The sequence below is a fragment of the Centroberyx affinis genome, unplaced genomic scaffold (genome assembly GCF_046629955.1).
Source record: "Centroberyx affinis isolate AG114_WGS23_722 - 3 ecotype Tasmania unplaced genomic scaffold, CSIRO-AGI_Caff_v1 ptg000178l_1, whole genome shotgun sequence".
NCBI classification, from domain to species: Eukaryota; Metazoa; Chordata; class Actinopteri; order Beryciformes; family Berycidae; genus Centroberyx; species Centroberyx affinis.
This window is the reverse complement of record NW_027278875.1, coordinates 111,196-135,563: the sequence shown is the minus strand read 5'-3', so window position 1 is coordinate 135,563 and position 24,368 is coordinate 111,196. Positions and strand designations below refer to the sequence as shown.

Genomic DNA, 24,368 nt, shown 5'->3' with positions numbered 1-24,368 from the left:
CCCCGGCGGGCCATCGGCTCAGCAGTGGAGGGAATTAGGGCTCCCGGTTGTCCATGGGACTCCCTATTTTCACACCATCTTGCCTAGATTACATCAAAATGATAGCAGAATCCAGTTTCCTGGAACATAAACATACATGGGAAATCAAATATTAGAGGAAAACCAGGCAACCAATCACAACCAACTCTATCATTTTATAAATATATACACATACATATATTTTATTTTATGTATTATTAGATTAACAGATTTTAGAGACACATCCAAAGGAAAAAAGCATGAAACAAAATAAGATACAACAAAGGTAGGCTACTATAAAAGCATCACTTAGGCAATGAGCCAATTTGGGCAGTCAGTAGAACTTTAGTTAGTAGTCGCATTTTTTTGTTTCTGTGCATTAGGTGGCCGCACACGAACAAACAATGAACATTTTGAAAACAAGCCCAAAAAACTGCAACTAGTGACTTATAATATCCTACTTTCAAGCAAAAACAAAAAAAAACAAAAAAAACAAGCCCAACGTCGCTTATAATAAGTGGACATGGCAACTACGGTTGCCCAGCAAAGACTAGGAGACTAGGACTTAAAATCAGGCTAAACCATAACACCATGTAAAGGACAAACCTGGCTTGGCCGTGCCAAATTGCATCCGTCAGTTCGCTTCATCTAAACCAACGGACAGCCCGGCCCAACCAGATTAAACCGGCACTTAAGACCAGTAAAGAGTAGACCAAAGAAACCTTCCTTACTGATTTAATTGTGTTAGTTACCATATATAATATAATATAGGATGATATGCAATGGTAGTATTTTGTATTAGGCTTGTAACTAACCTAACGTTTCTGCCCTGCTCCGCCTGCCACTTAATATTCAAGGACAGCCTGCCGTTGCAAACATACGCACCGAGTCGCGGCTTGCGGATATGACGTCAAACGCGCTGCAATTCAAACTCCAGGAAGCGAAAGTACCGCAGTAGACAGACGTTTTGTTTGTTAAAAATATTATCATAAGAAGATATCCTCGGGTGCAAAAGTCGCTTCGTCTGTGAGTTATGTTTTGTTTTTAGCTATATGAATTACCTTAGTTTTCATTTTCAAAATGGGCAGCATGTAAATGGTTTAGGAGTGAGACAATGTGACGTTAGTTGACGTTAGGTAGCTAAACCTAGGGCAGGTGTAACGACATTTTCAGTTTAGTGAGCCAACAATTGGCTTAACTTACTCGTCGTTCTTGTTAACATTTATGCAACGAGTTTCCACCTCTCTGTCTAATTGTCATTTTATATTAAATTAACTGACGACGAAGAAAGCTGAGTGAGTGATGTATGCTGGTGAAATGAGTGCGTGAATGTAATACTGACTGTTACGATGTTTCTGCTCAGTTGTTAGTGAATCGGGTTTGGTTTGTTCTCTTGAGGTTTAGACCCAAAAGACTGAATACGGAAGAGGATCTGAGATTAATAAAGTATTATGAGAATAAAGTCAGAAACTCAGAGTCCTGATGTGATTCTCTTGACTTTATTAATCCCAGAACTCAAAATGTTCATGTGTCCCTAATCCTCTTCCGCAAGTTGTTGATACATGTAACAATGTTTGGTAGTGTTTTGCGGCTGGGTGGAGGCAGAGCAGATGGTCAGAGATATTGGCAATAAAGTGGTGCACGGCCAAAAACAGTTTAATTTCCCTTTGCACAGAAGATACTTTGAATCTCAGTGAGTTTGGTAAAGTCCGAAAATAAGCTAAATACCTGGTAAATAAGTTTGCCTGTTGTATATTACTTTGTTGTTGTTTTTTGTTCCCTTTTTATTTCATTTTCTGTTTAAGATTCAGTAGCACATTGTGCTCTCTGTCAGTGTTTTTGTATTTGACTTTGAGGTGGGGTGCTTGATAGGTCCCAAGGGTTTGTTTTAATCTTGCCTGTGCAGTCTGAATTTAATTTAGGTTTGATTATTTCTTATCCAAATTATATAAGTCAAACTAAAACTAATTACCTTCTGGTGAACTTTATATGAAAACAGACTTAGAAATGAAATTGCTTGCCTCCCTGTAGTGGTCCAGGTTACTGTCTCAACACCACAAAGCAGCCATGACATCTAAAGGCGCCAAGGAGACTATCGTCACCAAGCTGGGTTTCAAATCCGGCAGCTCTGCCTCCAAGGCCGAGGTGGAGCTGGAGAGAGTCAGGAAGGAAAACACTCACCTCAGGAGAAAGATGGATGAACTGGCCAAACGACACATCAAGCCACCCGACTCGGACAAAAGCAAGCTGCTAGAGGTGAGGGAAGTGTTTGTTTTGTCGATGCCATGCAGCCGTGAGGATTTCTGTGTTTGATTTCAGGGTGTCGTCATGCCTGTCTTTTGGCTGTCTGTCTATATGGTTTCTTATGTTAATGATTTCAGAGGATTCTGTCCCTGGAGATGTTGCGAGAAAGGAACAATCAGCAGCTGCTGGTTAAAGAGCAGGAACTGGAAACCCTGAGACAGCAGCTGTCAGCTAGAGGAGGAGAGGTACATCCACACACACACACACACTCGGCACACAAACAAAACCAGCTGGAGTCCGTCTCTGGAGAGACATGCACATAAAAAACACATTTGCAGGAGAGAGGTATATACACACACCTGGAAATCCACAGACACTCAGATAGATACATGCACACACACACACACACACACACACACACACACACACACACACACACATTTGGAGACCCTGAGACAACCCTGTGTGTTTTAGAGCAAATTTCAATTTGTCAAGATTTTTATCATTTTTTGGCACATGCTGTGTTGTTTTATTGGTGGCATATGTAATGCTGAGAGCAATCAACTGTCAGATGGTAAAATCATTCTAGAATTCCACTGAGCTGCCACAAAAACACTTTGGGGAAATGGCTTATATCCCATTTTGCACAATAGCCAATATTTGACAAGTTTAGACGGCCAGGCAGATACTGCCTACAAATACATGCTCTTTATACTGTTCACTTGATGTCCCTAGACATTACCTAGATATTAACAGACCAAAATATCATTCACTGTAGTGGGTCTATAACATTCATGTTTTGACAAGTTGTTGCTACTGTTGATGGTGTAGAAATTGTTGCTATTGTTTATATGAGATTGTTACTTACTGTATTGTTTTTGTTGTAAAATCTGTTTTCTATCCCTGTATAATTAGCTAATGTTGTTAATTTGGGCTAGTCTGGGTGGCATTAGGGTAAATGTTGGAGAAGCATGCTGGTAACTGGAAGATCACTGATTTGTTTCCCCACAAAATGTGAATGTGTAAAGCGAAAAAGTAACACTCTCCTCTCCCTCAACAACTATCATCAACCAAGGCATTAAGCCGACTCAGCAGAGCTCCCTGCCATGTAACTGTATTTATGTGAAACAGATCATTGCTCGGAAAAGAGCCTACATGCTTATCAAATCTTCTCTTGTTAAATGTAAAAAAAATCAGGTTGATATTGTTGTGAAAGTTGACACTGCTGTTGTGTAAGCTACTGATATCATTCATTTTGATATTGTGTATTTGAGGTGGTGGTGTCACTGCAGGCCCAGCTGGAGCAGCGGAGGAACGAGGCAGTGCAGAGAGACAGGTTGTTCCAGACCCTCTCGGAGGAGACGCAGAGCCTGAAAAACAAGTTGGCTGCCCTGGAAACACAGCAAACGCAGGCCGTGGTGGGTTGCCCAACTTTATAGCCGCTATACGTGTCTAGATATAAACTTTTTTTATTTTTTTTTTATTCTCTTGACAATAAAGAAAAAAGGCTTTTGCACAGCTTTTTAAAGGTGATGGGTGCATAGGAAAAAAACTGTGAATAGATAAACTATTCCCTCACACTATACTTGCACCAGACAAGACCTTCATCTGTGAAATGTCACATTGAAATAAAGTATTGCAAATATAGATAATGTGTGGGAATTGTTTATCTCTTCAAAGTTAATTCTATTGACAATAATATTAAAAACACTCCAGGAGATGATTATTATAGCTATCCTTGAGGAAAAAAAGTTATTTTGTTATAAGAAATCTCGAGTGCCCAGAGATGGTTGAGTGGTTTTGTCCCTGCCGTTTGGCTAAAATCAGATGCTGTTTCAGTGAGTGAATCGACTTAATTAAATCAATATGACACAACTAAAATCTAACTAATTTAAAGAACATTTCTGTCAAGGACTAAGACTATGACTAAATTCAAAATTGGTGTGAAAATTACCACCGGTCATGGAACAGTGTTTCCTCTACATTTGAATGGTCATGGCAGGCGACACTGTCTAGAACTGTAACGACACCTTTTAAAGGTTTTCATTTGTATTCGTTTCGATCTAGAATCTACAGAACATGCCGTTTCACAGGCCTTTCCGCTGCAATCATGGGAAAATCATGGGAAACACAGATGCAGTGGTCCCTTTGTCCACTAGATGGCAGTGTCTGATCTCTGATTGCTTTCCTCAGCTGCTGATGTAATCCCTCACTCTGGAGTCGCCCAGCCAATTGCAGTGTTGAATATTCAGATGAAAGCTGAAGGAACAAGCAATATAGGGCTCAAAACGATGCATTGTGAAAGTGAACACAAGTGGCACACAAATAAACAATAATGTGTAATCTAGGGTAATATGTGATTACTTTTAAATAAGTAGAAGATGGGGCCACCACTTTCACTAATGTCTTTTGGTTTTCTTAGAGAGCAGCAGAAATAAGGATCACTTTGATCGCCAAGTGCAGTTAACATACAGGAATTTTTACATTTAAATGCTTGATTATTTTTCATACGACCAGGGCAATATGGTATTGTCTTGATATTATAGTTTATATAATCACCACAGCCTCTGCTCATGCTGCAGCAGTACTGATCTGTGGTTGGGATCTCCTTCATTATCAAAAGGCAGCGCTGATCCCCAGTCAGCCCGGCTCTCCTCCGATGCTTTGAGCACGGCAGGCTCTCACTGCAGTGCGCCACGTAAAGAACAGTCATCAGGATTCTCCCTGGCTTCTGGAGAGGCTTAGGTGGTAAAGTCGCAAGTAAGGAGGTTTTATTCAGGGATGAGGTGGTTGAAGGCTCGAGGATCATACACCTGCCTTTACGGACAAAGTTAAGCCTCTCGGAGCCCACTGTGAAACTCTTAAGTAAAGAAAAGGCGTTCTTTGTGAGTCATTCAAATATTTAATGTAAAGAAAAGATTTTTTTTTTAAAATGCCTCCCAAGAGACTCTTCATGCCCCTCTCCCGGTGTTCTCCCTTGGTGTCATTTCTCCTGATTTCCTCCCATATTTTGATCAAATTTTACAATTTACTATACATGTTGAAAATAGTAACAAAAAACATTACACCAAAAATGTAGTCTATAATAATAAAAATAATAATAATGATAAATAATGAAGTTAGGCTACATTATTAATTCAGTGGTAGATGGAGCCAAAAAGAAATGGAGAGTTGGAAGAAAAAGAAATGTGCCTTCAAGTTTCAGTTGTAGTGGAAGGATTTTTCCAAGAAATTAAAAAATGCAGATGCAGTTTCTGTATTATAGTTTCCTTGTTATGTTATTCATAAAAAGTCACCAGAATCCAGGAAATAAGGTCTCTGAATATTAAAATGTTCTCAGGCACGACTCCCACATGCCCCCCCCCCGCTTTGGTTTTGAAAATCTCTATTTCTGGACTCTGAAGGTTGGCAAGTATTAAAAATACCGAGTACATTTTAGATTTCATTTAGATGAGGCATCTAAGAGTTTAAGAGGTAGTGAAACCCCTGTTTACAAAGTGTTGGTGTGATAGGAATAGATTCAGTGTTTAGTGCTTGTAGACACATTAAATTTATAGCCATCTCTGATTTCAGAATCCTCACACTGCAAGTGGAATTTCTTATCCTCACGTCTTCCTGGTAAAGAAAGTAATTTTCCAGGAATGCCCGCCACCCTCCAAGCTCTTGGCTTAGTTCGAAAAGCATTACTGGACATAATCTGGCCAACAGACCTACCGTCCTCTCCCTCCTCCCTTCCTGGACTCGCAAAAGCTATTAGGGGGCTTAGCTTATGGGACATACGTTTAAATCCATCTGGAAAAAGTTGACAAGCTCATGATGCTTGCCTGGTCAAGTGTAGCACTCTTAGCAGCTCACAGGGCCTTAGCAAAGGAGATGATCATGTAGTTTCCTACTGTTGTGACGGTGTTATGAAGGGCTTGTCTGGACTTAGGCTCTGGGTGTGATTGAAGATGGAGACCTCGGGGTTAAGGAGACAGTTATGAGATGACTGACCGTCGTCTAGGAATGGATGTCGAGGGATTGGCCTCAGGGATGCAGCCAGGGAGAGATGGAAAGGAAACTTCTCCAGAGGTGGGACCAGTTCAGATGTTTTCCACTAAGAGAACTGCGTCCTCTGCACAGTGGTAGCTCTTTGAAGTCCAGGATGAATGCAAAATATAGAAAAACAAAATGCACACATTGGTCACTTGCCCCAGGGGTTTTCGTCCTTTGAATGCTGTCAAGCGCTTCACAAACGAAAGTCCCCAGTTCTTTGAGGTGGAAATTTGCCTTGCTCTCTGCTTCTCATAAAGGGTCAATCATGTTTAGATCTGGTGACTGGGGAGGCCATGGAGGAATTTTACTTCACCCTAGTTCAATGCACTCTTGAATGTTTAGCCATGTGTATGGTGGCATTATCCTTTTTGAATATAGGAATTTCATGAGGGAACAGTGTAGTGTGCACCTGGTTCTGTAAAAACAACCTCATATTCCTTGGCCGTTATCTGAACATGCAGAACGATCATCGCTCTTAATGACTCCCACAAGATGGCTGCCCATACCATTTCACATCCACCACCATGTTTATCAGCTGTCAACAGACATTTTGGGTTGAATGTATCCTTTGGCTCTCTCCAAACTAAACATAAACCCGTCCTGATTTAGTAAAAAGAATGAAAGTGCCTCATCAGCCCATATTACTTTTTTTTCCATTGCTCAAGGAACCAGGTTTTGGGCCCTTATGGGCAAATCAATACCATTCTTTGTGTCTAGGTTATGAGTCATCAGGACTATGTGCCCAATTAGGAGTTATTGGACTGAATGCAGAATAATAATAATAATAATCTGTACCCCTAATGCAGTGGTGACCTAAATATAAGCTTATTTTGCAACAGCCATATCTAATGGTCAGTGTTAATGCCAGTGCATGTCAGACCTGGGTCCATGTGACCGAACACTTGTGTTTGTTTTTCTCTCCAACAGAATGGTCAGGTGCCTCCTGGAGACTTGGCAATGGTGCAGGATCAACTGAGAGATGTGAGTCCAATCAGTGATGTTGATTGTGTCTGCTTGCCCGTGCTTGTTTGTAATTTCTTGTACATATCTGCTTATCATTGACCAATATGTTTCAGCCAAAGCCTTGTAACTAGAATATTTTTGAAGGGTTTCATTCCATTACACTATTTGGGGGGAAAAATCATTCCCTGAAGTTCATCATTCAACATCTCTAAAAAATAGAGGATGTGTTATCATTATTTCAACTAAGGGATGTAAGTTACCAGCTATCCTTTAAAAAGTTTTCATCTTATGCTATTTGTTGTTTTTTTTGCAGTGTTTCCTTTTTATATTCACTTAGCAGTGGTATGGAGCAACCAAAATTACCCCCACTCCTCACATCTACAAAAAATCTACAGTACTCACAGAACACTGAAATGTCGCTTTTTTTTTCAATAGTGGCTATCATTTTGAAATGAAACTATTCATCTGCAGTTGGATGGTTCTGATATCAGAAAATAGACTCCCACAGAGAACACATGGTTTGTGTATCTTCCCACCAGGCTCTTGAGAAGAACCAGCAGTGGCTGGTGTATGACCAGCAGAGAGAGACCTACGTCCAGTCAGTCGTGGTTCGCACAATGGAGCTTGAACAGCAGCTGGCCCAGGCCAACCAGGCGCTGCAGCAGCAGCCAAAACATGAGTCCAGTTCAGACGGTGAGAGAGCAAAATTTTGGAAGAATTGAAGTAGCTACTTATATTCTGTGGTTGCATATTCAATTTTTTCTATAACACCACTGCTTTAGTTGGTTTGACATTTGAAATTGAAATGCATAACTTGTATGTAATAATATTAGTCAGATCTAGTCTTAATTATGTGGTCTGATCTTATTTGGAGTTTTCTACAAAAAAAGAAGGACAACAAAGACAATGAACTAAGAGGCCAGTTTAGAAGGAAATTAGGAAAAATTATGCAATTTGATTCAGATATTCGTCTATTCAACCACAACAACAAACTCAAGGAGGCAAGCTGAGAGTTATTACAAACTCTTCTTGAACAACAGCAGCACAATGTAGCTCAACAGTAAAATTGGCTAAAGATATGGCAGGCAGTACTTAGTCATTTACTCTAGTCTGGTCTTGTGTATTGCTCTCTGTCTGCCAAGAGACCAGTTCAATTTGTCACCCAGAAGTACCTCACCGGGCCTCTCAGACAGTGTTTGTGTTGAATTTGTCAGTTGCCCAAATTGGCCTTCATTCTTCAGTGCACTGTTGCCAAATCTGCATTTTAAAAGCAGATTTAATGCTTTACTTTGAAGTCCCCCAGGTCTCATCATGGCCTCCCCTAGCCTAGTTTATGTCTGTCTCCACAGAACCATAGCCTAAAAAGTTGTGAAAATGATAGACCTGGACCTGTTCACACCTCCAGAAATTAAATGTTTATTTTCTGGAACTACATTTCATTGCAGAGTTATACTTCTCAATATTCTGCTTACTGGCAACATTAGTTTAGCATTCTTGGGTACCTACCGGGACCCTGACAAACCCTATCCCAACTTTTTGTAGATGGATAGTGCTGCCCAGCCCCAAAAATCTTGGTTCGGCTCTACATTTTCATTTTAGACATTTTCATTCAAACCTTTATTTAAACTTGAAGAACCATTGAGGTTGTCATTTACAATGATGTCGAGTTACAGACAGAAGTTAAAAGTTAAAAATAAATAGGACAATACATAGATGAGAATAAAGAAAATCAGTTAAAACGGTTACACATTGAGGCAGGGAGGTTTGTGATCATGGTTTTAAATTGTCCATAGGTTAGTAGAGTATTGATTTTTAGCATGTGTTGAAGATCATTCCAAGAATTAGGGGCACTAAAATAAAAGGCTGACTTTCTAAATTTAGACCGTGTTCGGGGGACCTTAAGCATAAGCATGTCATTTGAGCGAGTTTGATAGGGTCCAAAGTTCCAATCCAGCATCATTGAGATGTAAGGTGGTAGCTTTCCAACAAGGGCTTTATATATAAACAAATAATGTAATAGCTGAAATAGTGCTGTGATTAGCTCTAAATCCAGATTGGTGCAAACTTAATACAGAGTGACTTGAAAGAAATGCCTTGAGTCGGTTGTTTACCAAAGTATCCAGGATTTTTGCTAGATAAGATAATTTGGAGATTGGTTTGTAATTATCTATATCATTTCTATCACCTCCTGGAATGGAGTTACATGGGCCGACTTCCAAACACTAGGAAATATGCCTGTTGTGATAGAAAGATTAAATATATGTGTTAATTGCTCTGTGATAAATGGAGTGGACACTCTAAGAAAAAAAGGAACTCCTGGTGTCAATGGCTTGCAATGCTTCAAATACATCACTAGGAGAGAAGGGCTGAAAGGTAAACTGAGAGACGTGGTTCATGGTACATACACAATCATAATTAATATTAATAAGAGGGGGGCCTGTGTAATCCTTTTCAAATAAATGCCCAGCATCAGCAATGTCTCTATTGAGAGCTTGGCAAAGCTCTCAACATTTAATATGTCCAGGTAGGGAAATAGTGGTTTTGTTTTTGTTTGAGTTTACTGCTTTCCAAAATTTTGCAGGGTTTGAATAGGAGCTAGTAATTAAGTCTAAATAATAATTAGATTTATCTAACACTCTTATCCAGTGCATCTTGTAATGAATGACTCTTTATCTCTTGCAGCCCCGGCCAAGTCAGCACTCCCAGAGAAGAGTGCTGCTAAACTTCAGGGTTACTATGACCAGTTGCTGTTGGGGGTACAGAAAGACCTGGAGACCCAAAGAGATCAGGTCGTCAGGGCCCAACAGGAGCTGCAAGTCCAGAAGGAACAGGTAAATACTAGATATAGGGAAGTGTTTTATTTATTCACTTACTTTTTACTGCAGAGTTCTTTTATCCCCCATTTTTGACCACTGACAACTCCCATCTATATCTAATGAAGATTCCTGTTTTCTGAATTCACCCTTATTTTTGGCTTTTTGGGTTAACAAGGATTTACTGTGTCTCTGCATGCACCTGGGCTAGCCTTATCATATTCCTCCTACATACCTTAAAGACAGACATCCTTTTTAATTTTCTATTGGGGAGGAAATGAGTAGGGAGAAACAAGTAAACGTTTAGAAAAAGTTTTGGATTAATGGGATTTTCCTGTGGCTCTGCAGACATCGAGGGCCCAGGCGGCGCTGCAGTCTCAGAAGGAGCAGGTCACCAGGCTCCAGGAGGAGATGTCAGCGCTGCAGGGGAGGCACGAGGACAAGTGCAGGGAGCTGTCGACCTTCCAGAGGATGTACGGGGAGCAGAGCACGGATTTGGAGGAGGCCAAGGAGCAGCTGCAGGCAGAGCGAGTCAACAACAGGTAGAGGGTCCCCAGATAATCCAGACTGACCACGTACCAGGATGTGTAGAACCTAATGTCATGGTCAGACAAATATATAACAAACCCAACCCACAATTTACTCTATTTGGGTTCCAGACGGAAAATGTTTTACAACCCTGTGTGTGTAACAATAATGAGATGTTATTGGTTTTACACTAGTATTTTTTATTTTATTTTATTATTTATTTATTTTTTAAGATTTTATGGCACCAGTTTAACCTTTTCAACCCTGCCAGTCCCACTGGTGGGGCCATCATTACAAACACGTTTCGTGGCCAAGCTTTGTTCAAATCCACAGAACATTACACACATTTTAAATTCTAGTCAAGATCCCAAGGTTTCCAAAGATATGGCGTAATGCTGAATTACAGGGAAATGTGAATAAAATGAAGCACAGCACATATAGATTTTTTCCATTTGATGTATTGGTGCAGTGATTTAAAAAAAAAAAAAAAAAAAAAAAAGGCGTCTAGGGTTTGAATATTTCACTCAGTATAAGTGTGCTGTATCTTCAATGAAGCGTTGGAAAGAGCAGATACAGAATATATATGTGACATTGTTGTACAATATTGGAAAAACTTTTTCTGACTTTGAAGCTACTTAAGGGGAAATTTAATGGGAAACTCGAGGTGTTAAAAGTACTATATTAGTAAAGCGGATTCTTCTCAACAATATGTGTGTGTGTGTATTACGTAAACCTCGCTCCAAGACATGCGGTGTGTGAGGAGAGGATGGTGTCATCTGAGCGAGCGGACAGGATGAGAGGGGAGCTGGAAAGTATGGATGTCAGACTGGAGGAGGAGAGGAAGAGATCTGCTGAGCTGCTACTGCAGGTGACACTCATATTCACACACTGCATTTAGTCACTCATTCACCGTCATCTAATCATTCGCTCACGCAGTCGCTCATACTTTCACAAATTCACTTACGCATTCACTCATATTACCTCACACACCCATCATTAATATTCCCTGTCTGAAGTGAGCACTCCATTCAGAGAAGGAGGCTCTGGGGATAAAAAATGTTAGACTTACTCCTGTGTATCAAAATATTCTTTTCATAACTGTTAAAAGGCATTAGATACATTCATATTCATGTTTTAGGCAAGAATATTCAAATAAAATTTCATCCCAGTGTTACTTGAAGGTTCACTGGTTACAAAGAGAAATTTTAATGATGACCTTAACCTTCACAGGTGAATCTGCTGCAGAAGTCTCTCCTGAGCCAAAACGAGGAACAGAGGAGAATAGCGGCACTAGAGCAACAGGTAACACTTGACATTTGTTTTACAGAAAATTACCCAGCAGTTACAGTACACACAATTGATTTGATGACGCACAAATTCCTGCACAAGTAGGTCTGGTGCAAACACACATTTTATGTGTTCAAACCCGTATTCAAATCTGCCATGATGAGAGGAAAGTTTGTTGATTGTGTATCACTGCACTGCAGTATTTTGCATTTTGCATTGAGGATTCAGAACAAACAGTGCTGCTTGTTAACCTTCCTCATTATTGTTTATCATCTGCCATGCTTAAAAACATCTACAGATGGATTTAACTGATTGCAGCACCTTTACAGTATGTACTAGAGATGCACCTATCAGGTTTTCCAGTGCTGATTCCAAATTATTATTATTTTTTTTTTTTATTTGATAGCTGATTGAGATGATGCATTTTACCCAGACTTTCTACTGACAACCACACATCATGCAAAAGGGCACAGCAAGCATAAATCGAAAAATTTCCATATAGCACTGTGTTTAGCAGATTGCTCTTATGACTGCATGAAATAGCTGGCCTATCTATGTGTAAATAACCCTAACCCTGCTTACTCACCTCTTGCCACTGGTAGTGCATGAAGTTTTTTTAGTGCGGCAGCATAGGCTCTGCATTCTGTCCAATATATTAAGCTGGTTCTAATCTATGATCATAAACTGTGAAATTCAAAACGCATCAGAAATGAAGCAGCAATGCCAGATGGACGACATGCCAACGCTACTAACGTTCTGCTGACTGCCACAAATTCTGCAGTTGAAACAGACGTTGGTTTTGTTGAACATGAATCAGAACTTGTAGATCTTGAGTAAATGGATTGGAAACTATTTTAATAGGCAATGGTTTCACAAACGTAATGTATTATGCACTCGTACCACATGTGCAATTTAAGTAATCTCTCTCTCATGCTTTTTTCACTCCTTGAGATCCAACTCTCTGCCAAGGACTTTGAGAATGAGAAGATTGATCGTCAGAGCATGCAACACCAGTTGCACAAGGTGCTGAAGGAGCTTCGCAAGGCCCGTGATCAGATAACAAGACTGGAGTCTGCTGTAAGTGTTGTTGGAAAAGACATTCAGTTTCAAAAATCTGGGCTTGCTTCAACTGACCTCAGTTTGAGTCAAACATGATTTATTTCTATCATATTTAGAAGTTACATAAACATGCAAAGCCTATGAAACTTTAAAATTAAAATTATAAAAAAATCTGATGTTTATTGTCAGACATTCCAAAAATACGATTGAGTTATCAAACTGTTTCTATTTTGTACGCAAAGGTCTCTAGACAACTAAGTACACTTGTAGGTACTTGGGGGCGGTGGGGAAGGTGGGGTTTGTATGCATGATTGGAGTGAGAGAAACTAGGTTGACTTTAAAAACTCCACCTGTTAACACCCAAGTGCTGTGGTAGCACAGTGTTGCTGTAGCTAAGAGAATGTGTGGATGCTCAGCGCACCATCCTCCAGTTGGTTGATACTTGTTTGACTTCTTACCGTACCACCTGGTGTACGAGCGCAGACTGTATTTCCCTCATGCAGTGCTCTTGGGACTCTGCCGCCTAAACAGTGCATATTGTAATTCCCCTAAGCACTGTGCGTGGCAAAAAGCATTACACACGAACGAACAAACTAACATGCACACAGAGCCCGGCTCTTATTGAGGTTCTCTTCCTGAGCACCCAGAACGTGAGAAATAATCAGTGGTTGTACTTTCATGCCAGCAATCATTTTATACAGGTAGATATCACATTTTTCAAAGGGTGGATATTTCATTTTGGAATGAAACAAATCAAATTTTCTGCTAGACAATTTTTTGTAGTAATTGCTTGGTCAACTGACGGACCTGGGCCATATTGTATTTGCAAATGTATGTCATGGTTTGCTTCAGGTTGGGTTTGCCACATAGGACAATACACTGATAGTAACTGACAACATACCTTACACTATCTGCATTGTCCATGTGATTCTCCAAGCAAGATAAAACAAAAAACACAGTTACTCACAAAATTACCATTTGACCCTGGTCTGTTTGCTGATTCATTGTTCTACCCTCTTCTCACTTCTGCATCTTTTTGTGTTTCAGAAACAGCCAAATTCTCGTTTCTCAGAGCCAAGCTCCTATAATAAGCTGGAGTTTGAGCGGCTTACTATCGGGGACCCTCCTGGCCCTACGTCCCCCTCCAAAGTCGCCAACCTCTTGGATGAGAGTTTCCTGGAGTGCCCAAAGTGCCGCACCCCCTACGCCACCAGCCAGCACAGGGAGCTCCTGACTCACATCGACTACTGCTTCGCCTGAGCTGGAGGAGATAGTAGATCATAGGCTCCATTTAAAAAAAAAAAAAAAAAAATATTCCATCCAAGTTTTATCACTGAATTTTAATTGCAGCAACAAAAGTAAACGCGTAACAAAAGAAAATGACTTTCCAAAATCACAGCATGAGACATCCTCATTGTTCCATGAGCAACATTGTAGCCATCACTACAATGTGTTCACAATGTGAGGATGTATTAGCTTGTGTTGTGTATTCACACTCCTCCTCCTCCTCTACCCTTCGACCGTATTTAACAGCCATTTGAGTCAGAGGGAAAATCTTGAAGCACTGACGAGGTCGTTTTAAACCATCTGATTTATTCTAATTTGAAAACAATAGCAGTTCTCTTGTGACTAAAAGCCATATTTTATTTTCCAAACATTACTCTTTGATCAGGCAAGGCTGTTTCAGATGGTAGCTAATCCATCCTTTATTTTTGATTTGGGGTTTAGAAAGAATGTATCTAACTTCCAAGTGGTTGAGCACTGCGCCCCAACTCCAATAAGTAGTTTGAAATGCTACTTCTGCTGTTATAATGAATACATAATATAAATTGATGACACATTAACAAATGAGATACAAATATGTTCCAAGTTTGATAGAGTGTGTGCAGTTCCCACTTAAAAGACTTATTTTCATTTCAGTCATTTCTGCAATAGCTTGTGCTGGATTGTCTCTTCCTTTATGGCTTCCTTAAAGCCTAAGCATACTGGTTTTAAGAGATTATAGGGCTATGTATGTATAATTTTGATGGGGAATCATCTATTCAAATAAGAAACATTAATATGATCTCTTTAAAAAATGACAATACATGACAAAAAATGACAATGCGATATTCAGATGGTTCTTTGGCCTGAAAGTGGATTAAGCACCAAGAGAAAGTGGAATGCATGCTTTGGATCTTGGCATTCAACACACAAATAAAATTTAGAGAGCTCTATTTTTAAATGAATGGGAATCACAGGGCATTTGTACTATTCTGCATACCTCATGGTCAAATTACCTTAAATCAATATCTGTTTTATGCTACAAAAAAATGTCACCATGATTCCCATTAACTTAGAATTTACAGTATTTGCTGATATTTGTAGATTGTTTCAGAAAACAATACAATGTACTCCAGTTTCAAAGGACTATCTGATCATCAATTGAAAAAGACCCATTAATAATCATTGTATATATTCATCCATGGTGTCTTCATGTTTTATTTTTTTGAATACAGTCATATATATTTTTGGAATTATTTTATGAAGCTCTTAGTGAATTCTTATAGTCACGATATTTTGTGTCTCATGTGTTTGGTATAAGTATTATCCTTAGGGTGTTTTTTTAATAAGTGAGTGACTATTTTAATAGATCATGACAAAGCTCTTTTATTTTTCATGTAGCAACTTTAAGCAATGCATCTTGATAATTATCTCTTACAATCTTATTTATGCAATCGTGATCGCTTTTTTGTATCATGGGATATACATGATTATAATTTGTATAAAAGTTTACAAGCCTGGCTAATTTCTATTCCTTAGATAAACCAACAGTAAAGGGACAGTTCTTCCTTTGTCAGTTTCATCTATTGATGTGAATGATACATGGGCAGTGTGGAAATGGCATATAGAAATCAGTAATATTGCCTTCAAGCTGGAATGTGCATTTTCCACTGTGACAATATTTTGAGGTAAAAACAAGTTATAAAGAACAAAAGCATAATGGGAAAAATAACTTTTAAGGGATTTTCTTTTTTATGATTTCTATTTTTGAACATGCTGTACAAATCCCATTAATTGCTGATATATTACATTTTTCATCTCTTTTTTTTTTTTTTTTTTCTGTTCCTGACCACATTCCTGGTCAGTCGTATTTGTTGACAAAACCGCCCATTTAAGTTGCCTGTCATGTTGTTTATCGGGTCCCTAGCGGTTGTGTTCTATCACAAAGTGTGGCAGTGTTTACCTATCTAGTGTCTTGGTGTATGGGCGAGGTTCACTTTTATCTCCGTCCTGACTTTTCCAGCCCGCGGCCCTGTAAGGCTGGAATGAGATTGCATGAGTTAAACCCTTGTATTAAACTATTTAAGGAAGGGGATTAGTGAAGGTCCTCTTGGTAGGGGAAAAGGGGTTAAGGTGCCTTTATTCCTGCAGCCCTGGCAATGTGACTGGATCGACTTAGCAGGACAGACGGACACTAGAGGCAACTGCTGTACTGTCGTTCTATTCAGATGGTTGATGTTTTGTTTTGACTTGGATATCTGTCTTTTTATAGCAGTGTATTTGAAGGAAACGTATATCAAAGAATCATGTTACCTTTTGTTTTTGACCAATTGGCTACAACTACAAATAATGATAACCTACCTACGTTTTGCTCTGTTCATTTGATCATTTTTGTTTTATTGTGTGCTCCAAAGCTGTTTTGCCATACACTGTACTGTACAAAAATGTGCAATAAAGCTGTAAATCTCCTTTCAACACAACAGTCCATTGTCTTTTTCACTGGTTCCTATGGCGCACCAGAGTGTCTTGAGTAAATGTTGAGTAAACCAGCATCAAACAAAATTAAATGAATGGAAAATCAGTTTAATGACACTGTAAATTAACTTTTTCTGTAAGTTAATACAATGCGGGCCAAGTGCAGAATCTTTGTTTGCTGGCCTGGTCAGATTTTCGAGCAACCCAAAAGACGAATTCTGTTCATGGCATTTCTGTTCCACCAGACGATTCAGAGTGGAAAGTGACAGCAAAGAGAAAGGCATGACGATGAACTCTCTGTGTCTTGGCATTTTGTTTTACCACTGAAGTATACAGTACTTTGATATTAAAAAGCTTGGAAATCACCAGTGTATTCTATATTCTCGTATAACTCATATATCTGATGTTCCAGTCCTTAAAACTTAAATGTAAAAGATCTTCTATAGATGTTCCTATAGAAAACATTTTTGACAATGTTTAAAAAACTTTATTTTTGTGACTTGATTTCTCTAGTGAATGTCTATGAGGGAGGGTGATTAAGCACTTTTTACACCTCTGGTTCTATTTGGTTTAGTTTATTTGCACACTGATAAAACAAAAAAATAAATCTCAAATTTGTGCAGGTGAGATAATCGCAGATCTATTGTTGGTGGGGTCCCACTTTATATATTTTATCTGACTGAGTCCAAGGGCAACAAAATAAATTCATCATTTGTGGTCTTGGAATACAGATAACCATTTCAGTTTTATCAAAACATGGGAAGAGCCAACACAGTATGAATATTTTATTTCAAAAACTGGTTCAAGAAGACTACACCATACAATCACAGAAGAAACAAAACTATTATACCCATATAGTACATTAAGTAACACATAAGTATGGTTTAATAACAATGCCTGCTTTTGAGTTACAAGACACATCCTTGTTCTCAAGTGCTGATGAGGGTTCAGCTCTATTGACCTTTCACTGAGGATTTTCTTAACTGGTTACTTGTCACATTGGCTTGAAAAGTTCCTAAATGTGTTTTTCTGTGACCTGAATAATGATTTACTCCTTACTGACACCAACAGTTACTGCTGGTCACAAGCTAGCAGGACCCACTGGTTTCAATGAGGTGCTAACTCATTTTGCTTTGCAAAAAAGTGACATGTGACAGATGTTGAGTAAAGAATGAGACTAAAAGTCCCACAATCCCCTTTACTATTGGAAAACTGACTGCAGACCAGTGTCAATGGTCAACTTCCCCCGGTATTTACAGTGTTGATATGTTAACATGACAGCTTTGTATTTTTAATTCTTTTAAAGGAGAGTGGGTGTTCCATTCACATTTCGTACTTTTATTCTTTATTTAGATAGGGAATTTAGAGGGAAAGGAGCAAGGGAGACAGAGGAGGGGAGACACAGGACAGAAAGCTCTGGTGGGATTCAATCCTCGGCCAGCGGGGACACACACTGTCCCAGAGGCTGGTCCTTAAAAAAGAAAGTTCCTGAATGTAAGCAGATCAGCTGCTCTGGCAGAAGCCTGCAATGAAAACAAGACAAACATTTTACTTACTGCAAAATAAATAGAACACAATAAATATAAAAACACAAAAGTAAGCACAGCAAGATAAAGCACACATGTATTGCTGATCTCTCCTCAGTTGAAGAGTTTCATTCCAAAAGTAGACATCTGCCATTTGGCAAAAGTTGTATAACACACTGTTGTATAACACACTTTTTTTCCACAATAGATCCATAGTGTTTTGGAATGAAACCCCTCAATTACAAATGAGACTATCTCAACAAGACGATAAGGATTAGAATGACTATGATTGTGTGTTGGTTGATAAGGGCTGATTACTGTTAGAGGCACTTCTGATTACTCCTAAACTTGTCAGTCAATCAGTTAAGTTGGATAACTGACTCACTCACACAAAGAATGAATCAATAAATCATCAACAAAACATCTGTTCGACCCATAAGGGAACTAAACTCAACCCACCGTTGTGATCGACGCGTCTGTATTTGCCGAGCAGGCAGAGCTCCTGCTTCTTCAGGGTGACGATGCGCTGGTCCTCTGGCCTCAGGCCTGTTGGGTGACGGGAGAAGACGAAGGAGTAGCTGTCTTCGCAAGTGCCATCATAAGCCACCGCTCTGCAGGAGTAGTGGACGGCGTAGTTTTCGTAATCGGTGTCAATCACCCAGTGTTCGTCATCTGAGAGGTTGGGTGTGAGGGTGGGGAAGAAGCAGGGAGGGTGTGAGGCAAGGGGTAAGTCACAGGGAAAATGAGGGGAGAGGGAAGGAAGGAGGGAGAGAGTTTTGATTTTTACCAAGCTTTCATTGCACAATTTCAAAAGCATGTGTATCGCTTGCATGTAGGCTACAAATAGTCACTGAGATGAATGTAGCACAACAAAGTGTACCAAAATGCTGAACGTGGGAGGATGGGGCAAAATGAAAAATATGCGAAGGGCTTCAGTATACTGGTCAATGTTTCTACACTCGCAAGTATTTCTCAGTACTCTGATTCCTTTAGATAAATGCTGTTGTGTATTTTGTCATGTGTTTTACTTCAAGTGGCGGTACATTGCCCTGTGACATTGTCAATGTTGACTACAAAGATGTCTGATGTGTCATGGCTTTAAGCCTAAAATGACTCCAACAACTATACAACCGTAAGACCTTCATAGACTTCTCTGTCACAGTCAGTCACTTTATCTTGTCTATGTGATTAAGAGACTCTAAACATTTTCCTATTCTCAAGCAACAAGGGAGGTCAGAATTATGGTCTACACATGATCAGAGGTAGACATTGACAACAAAATAATGAAGTTTCCTTAAGAATACAGATGTTTGGACCATCATTGTTCTTGATATTCTAGGGGAGAACGCTGATTTCTCTAGCAAACCTCCAACACTGATTGTTGACCAATGCAAATTGTGACTCAACCTCATAATTTATAGACTTTGATCAGATAGAAGAAGACGTTCCCATCAGTAGCCATTCCTATTAAGCATTTGGTTCGATTCGATTTGCCAGATGCAGATTCACAGAACAGCACGTGTTGCAGTTGATGATTAAATTGAATCAACAACAGTGTTCGGAGGGCAACAACCTCTTTGGCAATGCAATCAAGGATAATATCAGTGACCTAGAACTGTCAAGTGGGCCTGGTCATAACTACCTAGACTTTTTTTTTGTTTGACTAGTCTAACCCAATTAAAATGGTAGGAGAGCTGAGGTGACCTGACAAAATTTATGGGAATGATTGTCACAAAACTTGTTTTTTCATGTTGCACACCAGAAATCAACCGACTCAAGTGAGAAATTAGGTCCTGTCAGGTTCAGGCTTAAATGTCAGGCTGCACAACTTACTTCCACTCTGCAGAGAGGCTGCAGCTCCCCAGTACTTCATCCTGAACTTGGCAGGGTCAAGAGTGTCCTCAAAGGTGGCAAACATGTTGGCACACACCTCCCATTGGCTGGAGGTCAAAGAAATAGTAGGGAAAAAAAGGATGGTGTGACAAAGTGGAAAAAAAGAAGACTTATGTAAGCATACCATACCAAGTCATGAAGTAAATTAGAGAAATTCACCAGGACAATATGCATTAAGTTAGCTGAGGTAACTTCAATCAGAGTCAAACATAAGTTTACTTGACGATGTTGAGTGATTTAAAAAGGTTAGTAAAACTGGGGGAAATGTGAGTCATCACAGGACAGAGCAGAACTCACTTGAGAATGATGACTCTGCCCTCAGCAGTGGCGGTCATTTTGCCATCGTCCTCGATAGTGAACCTGGCCACGATGTTGTCGAGCAGGAACAGGCCCTCTGGGTCCTTCTTGGCTACAGCGTACCATATCCCTGCATACTACGACAGAGGAGGAGAAGTCCACTTGTGGGTTCACTTCACACTTCACGTTATTTCATTTAAAGTGAAAGTACGACATACAGTATATTCATAGTGAAAACATGAATGATCAAAAATAAGATTTTAAAAATGTTAAACCTAGAGTGCTATTACAAAATGACTCCTGGGATCAAAGTAAAACTCACTATAGAATAATGAAGCTTAACTTAAGATGCCAAAACTGCAAGAATCCCAGCATGATTTCCATGCAAACAGAGGCAATATGCCTCTCCACCTATGACCAAAACATTCTGAGGGCAATACTATTAATACAAATATAAATAAGGTGATGTTCTCTGTATTAGTCCTTAATAGATCTCTTTAGACTTGCCACTCACATTGCTCCTGTTAAAGTTCTGCATGACCTGGATGTTGGCCACCTGGCAGTCCTGTGCCCAGCACAAAGCCAGGAGACAGAGGGCCACAACGTACCGCAGCATTCTGACTTCCTCACAGCTAGACAGGAAGAAACAAAGAAACAAATTTCAAAGGATGGAAGATACAGCAGACAGAGTGTGAGAGCCAGAGAGAGAGACAGAGGGAGAGAGAGAATCCCAGGGAGGACAATCATTTTTGCCGGTCACACTGCTAGTTCACTTCTACTCAAAATCCTCCATTCAGCTGAAGAGCAGTGCAATAACATTCCATGAAAATATTTCTCTACGTCGTAATAAGTAACTAATTCATCAATAAAAAAGATACTCAGAGTTACCAAAAACGTGAAACGTGATCGAAAAGGTTAAAATGAAGAGCTGTCAGGAAAAATATAACTGCAGCAAAAACACCAACTATTTGCTTCAAATGTTCAATTCAAAATGTAAATGCAAAAACCATACTGTTCCATTGTCAATGCATACCTTGTTGTTACCAAAAAGAAGGACTTGGGTGCCTCACAGGGATCCTGTGGCTTTCTGTCGGGTTTTGGCCTTATATACAGTGGGCTGCTGTTGCATAATGACTTCAAGAGACCTGAGACTACCCAGCTCTCCCCACAGCTAGCTTGCCTTCCATTGGACAAACATTTACATAACTGCAGGCCCCACTCCTATTGATTTGTGTGTTCTGCACATTTGACCAACCACCCCTCCATATCCCCCCCAAAAAATGTGTTTTTCTGTTGGAACTGTTGAGGCTTTCTTATGAAAGCAACCACAGGCAATGCCAAGAGGACCATCTGGAATAAGCTATACATGTGTAGATGCAAACACACATGTGACATGTGCTCAGGTACACACTCAAATGCACACATAGACACATCTGTGTGCGCATGCACATGCACATGCACAAACCAGCCAACAGGCACCGTGCATTAAGGTCATAAATCTCAGTGAAATGTTTTTCCCTCGATGGACAGAACCCCCCTCACTTGTGTGTCCAAGTTCAAACTAAAGACGTGTTTCAGCTCGTTCCCCCTCCTTTTTTTTTTTTCCCCCAAGAAATATTATGTGTGCTTCCTGGCAGTCTCCATCTTATTGCGTCAACAGTTGACTTGATTATTCTATCAAGAGACTCTTTTATAACACACACTACTGTGTTTTCTATAAATGGAGAAGAGTGCCAAAGTCTAATCTCATCAGAAAACAATCAGTGTCAAAGGGAAGCTCCAAGTCCGGATGATGATGGGATAATATGAGTGTTGTCATCAGAATGAATGTGTGTGTGTGTGTGTGTGTGTCTGAAAGAGAGGAGAAGAGAGCTAGGAAGCTAGGAGAGGGAGAGAGAGAGAGAGAGAACTAACTTTGCTTTTTTTTAGAGACCACTTGGACTCAAAACAGTGATTGTTGCAGCAAACAACACATCTGTTCACCAGCTTTTAATTCAGCAACTAGATGAATTAACAGAAACATGTTTATCTGCCAGGTGCATTCCCTTATACTATAAATCTGTGACTAATCCTCATCAGTGAAATCTATGAGTCCATTTGTCTTTGCTTTCAAAGCACTTTTGTTAGCTAAGTATCAGTTGTGCATTTTTCATTTTGTAATGATATTGTTAAGCAGATATAATAGGGAGTGATAATGTACATGATGCTGGAGAAAATGTTAACTACTGATTCCTATGAATACACAACTAGAGCAAAAGGCTCCCATATTGATGCACCACCGGTTGTGGCTGTCAAGCTACAGTATAGTAAACAATAGGAGAGGTTCAACCATAAATTCACTGCAGAATGCACATGTTTTTTAACAAATAGAATCATGGAATATGAAGCCATGGGGCTTCATGTTCCATGATTCTATCTGTTAAAAAACATGTTTATTTGCTCTTAAGTAAAAAAAAAAAAAAAAAACGTAGTCGATATTTGTTGGTATATATTGTTTTTATTCCAGAAAGTTTTCATAATTACAGGGAAGTACTTGAAAGTTGTTTTAGCATACTGTAAATATGTAAATAGCAATTTAACTGACACTATCTGAATTGTCCTAATGTAGTAAACCACACCCATTCCATACTCCAAGCAGGTTAAAATAAACACTAAGAGTGATTTTGCAACTACTAATTGACCTAGGCCTGAATTTCATTTGACTACATTCAAAACTGTTAGAATTAAACCCAGATTGATTTGGTGGCTGAGCAAAGCTGGCTGTGTCAGATTTTTTTTTATAAATGATCCTTTTCCTTTGCACTGGGATCATATAACTGGGCCTCTGAGGCCTTGGTTGAAGGAAAGAACATAGCACTGCCAAACATCTGCAGCTTGCATAACCAAGGTATGGCCAATTGAAACAGCACAATCACTCATCTGCAGCAGGAATAATAGTTGTTGGGCTGAGGCCAGAGTCAGCATGAAATTTCATAATTCTGAAGACTGGCCAAGTATGGATATCCCACTGCCAAGTTTGTGTATGTAAGCTTTTTGGCAGCGTAAATGGTAATGTCATGCTTGGAGTGCGAGTCGGCTTCTTGTTTTCATGTCAGTGAATGTGTTTGAAGCTTCAGTAATCCAGAATCCCAAATGATTCCTTGTAAAATATACCATATTTTGATCAGGATTCCTTCAGACATTTCCAGGAGGCAATTTGGCATCCCATATTCTTGGAAAATATATGAAGGGATTCATTTTAATATGCTTTTTATCCATTTTGGAAAAAAAACAACCCTAACCCTAACCCTTAAATTCATTGGTCATCCTTTCAAACACAAAGTTGATTCTATTCTAAAAATGTAACTACCGGTATGTTGTTTATTTATTTGTCAATTTAACACCTGGTGACATTTCAAGCACAGGACATTTGGCTGTTGATGGACTCACTGGTTGCTGCAGGATTTAAACGGGATGGCCCCTCCAATCACAAGGCCATCCTTCTGCTTTTTGAAAGACCCAAGCACACAAGTAGCCTATTATTGCTGCTTGATAAGGGCATGTGGCTCTGTTGGCAGCCATGCCAGTGTGCTTGGGCAGTTCTTTTGGCTTATGTCTGTTACTCTGAGAACCTGAAACAAACAAATGTGTGCAAACCTTTGAATGTAATAATATAGTTATTGTTAGTTCCAGGTGTGGAGTTTCCAAAACAAGACAAACTTGCTCTCAGAAGAAAAGACAAAAAGAGTCAAATAGTCAAATATAGCCACAAGCGGCCAGTAGTGGGGTCCAAGACCATGGGCTGAACACACACAGATGCCTGAGATATTGCAGTTTACAAAGTTGCCAATCTGTCCTCACAGCAACATTATAGAGCACGGCCAAATGTGATATGACACACTTTGAAACCCCTTTGCAAATACATATACTGTAGTTTGATTGATAGCATTGATTAATAGCATTAAATGTATAGATTTGCGCATCTTCA

General features: G+C 39.5%; 2 protein-coding genes across 2 annotated transcripts; one reads left to right on the top strand and one right to left on the bottom strand.

The window, feature by feature from the left end:
* The first annotated feature begins 960 nt into the window (after positions 1-960).
* On the top strand, positions 961-16,664 carry cep55l (centrosomal protein 55 like). Its single transcript, XM_071535638.1, has 12 exons — positions 961-1,044; positions 2,050-2,274; positions 2,400-2,507; positions 3,537-3,680; positions 7,225-7,278; positions 7,800-7,953; positions 9,943-10,091; positions 10,422-10,615; positions 11,346-11,469; positions 11,832-11,903; positions 12,840-12,965; positions 13,995-16,664. Exons 2-12 carry the CDS (start codon positions 2,086-2,088, stop codon positions 14,205-14,207), a joined length of 1,527 nt encoding a protein of 508 aa, XP_071391739.1. The 5' UTR covers positions 961-1,044; positions 2,050-2,085; the 3' UTR covers positions 14,208-16,664.
* An 823-nt stretch (positions 16,665-17,487) lies between these two features.
* rbp4 (retinol binding protein 4, plasma) lies at positions 17,488-21,480 on the bottom strand. The gene is made up of 6 exons (XM_071535560.1): positions 21,435-21,480; positions 20,916-21,033; positions 20,402-20,538; positions 20,045-20,151; positions 18,671-18,883; positions 17,488-18,208 (listed from the first exon to the last, which is right to left on the bottom strand). The coding sequence occupies exons 2-6, from the start codon at positions 21,015-21,017 to the stop codon at positions 18,189-18,191; spliced, it is 579 nt and encodes a 192-aa protein (XP_071391661.1). The 5' UTR covers positions 21,018-21,033; positions 21,435-21,480; the 3' UTR covers positions 17,488-18,188.
* Positions 21,481-24,368: the final 2,888 nt, after the last annotated feature.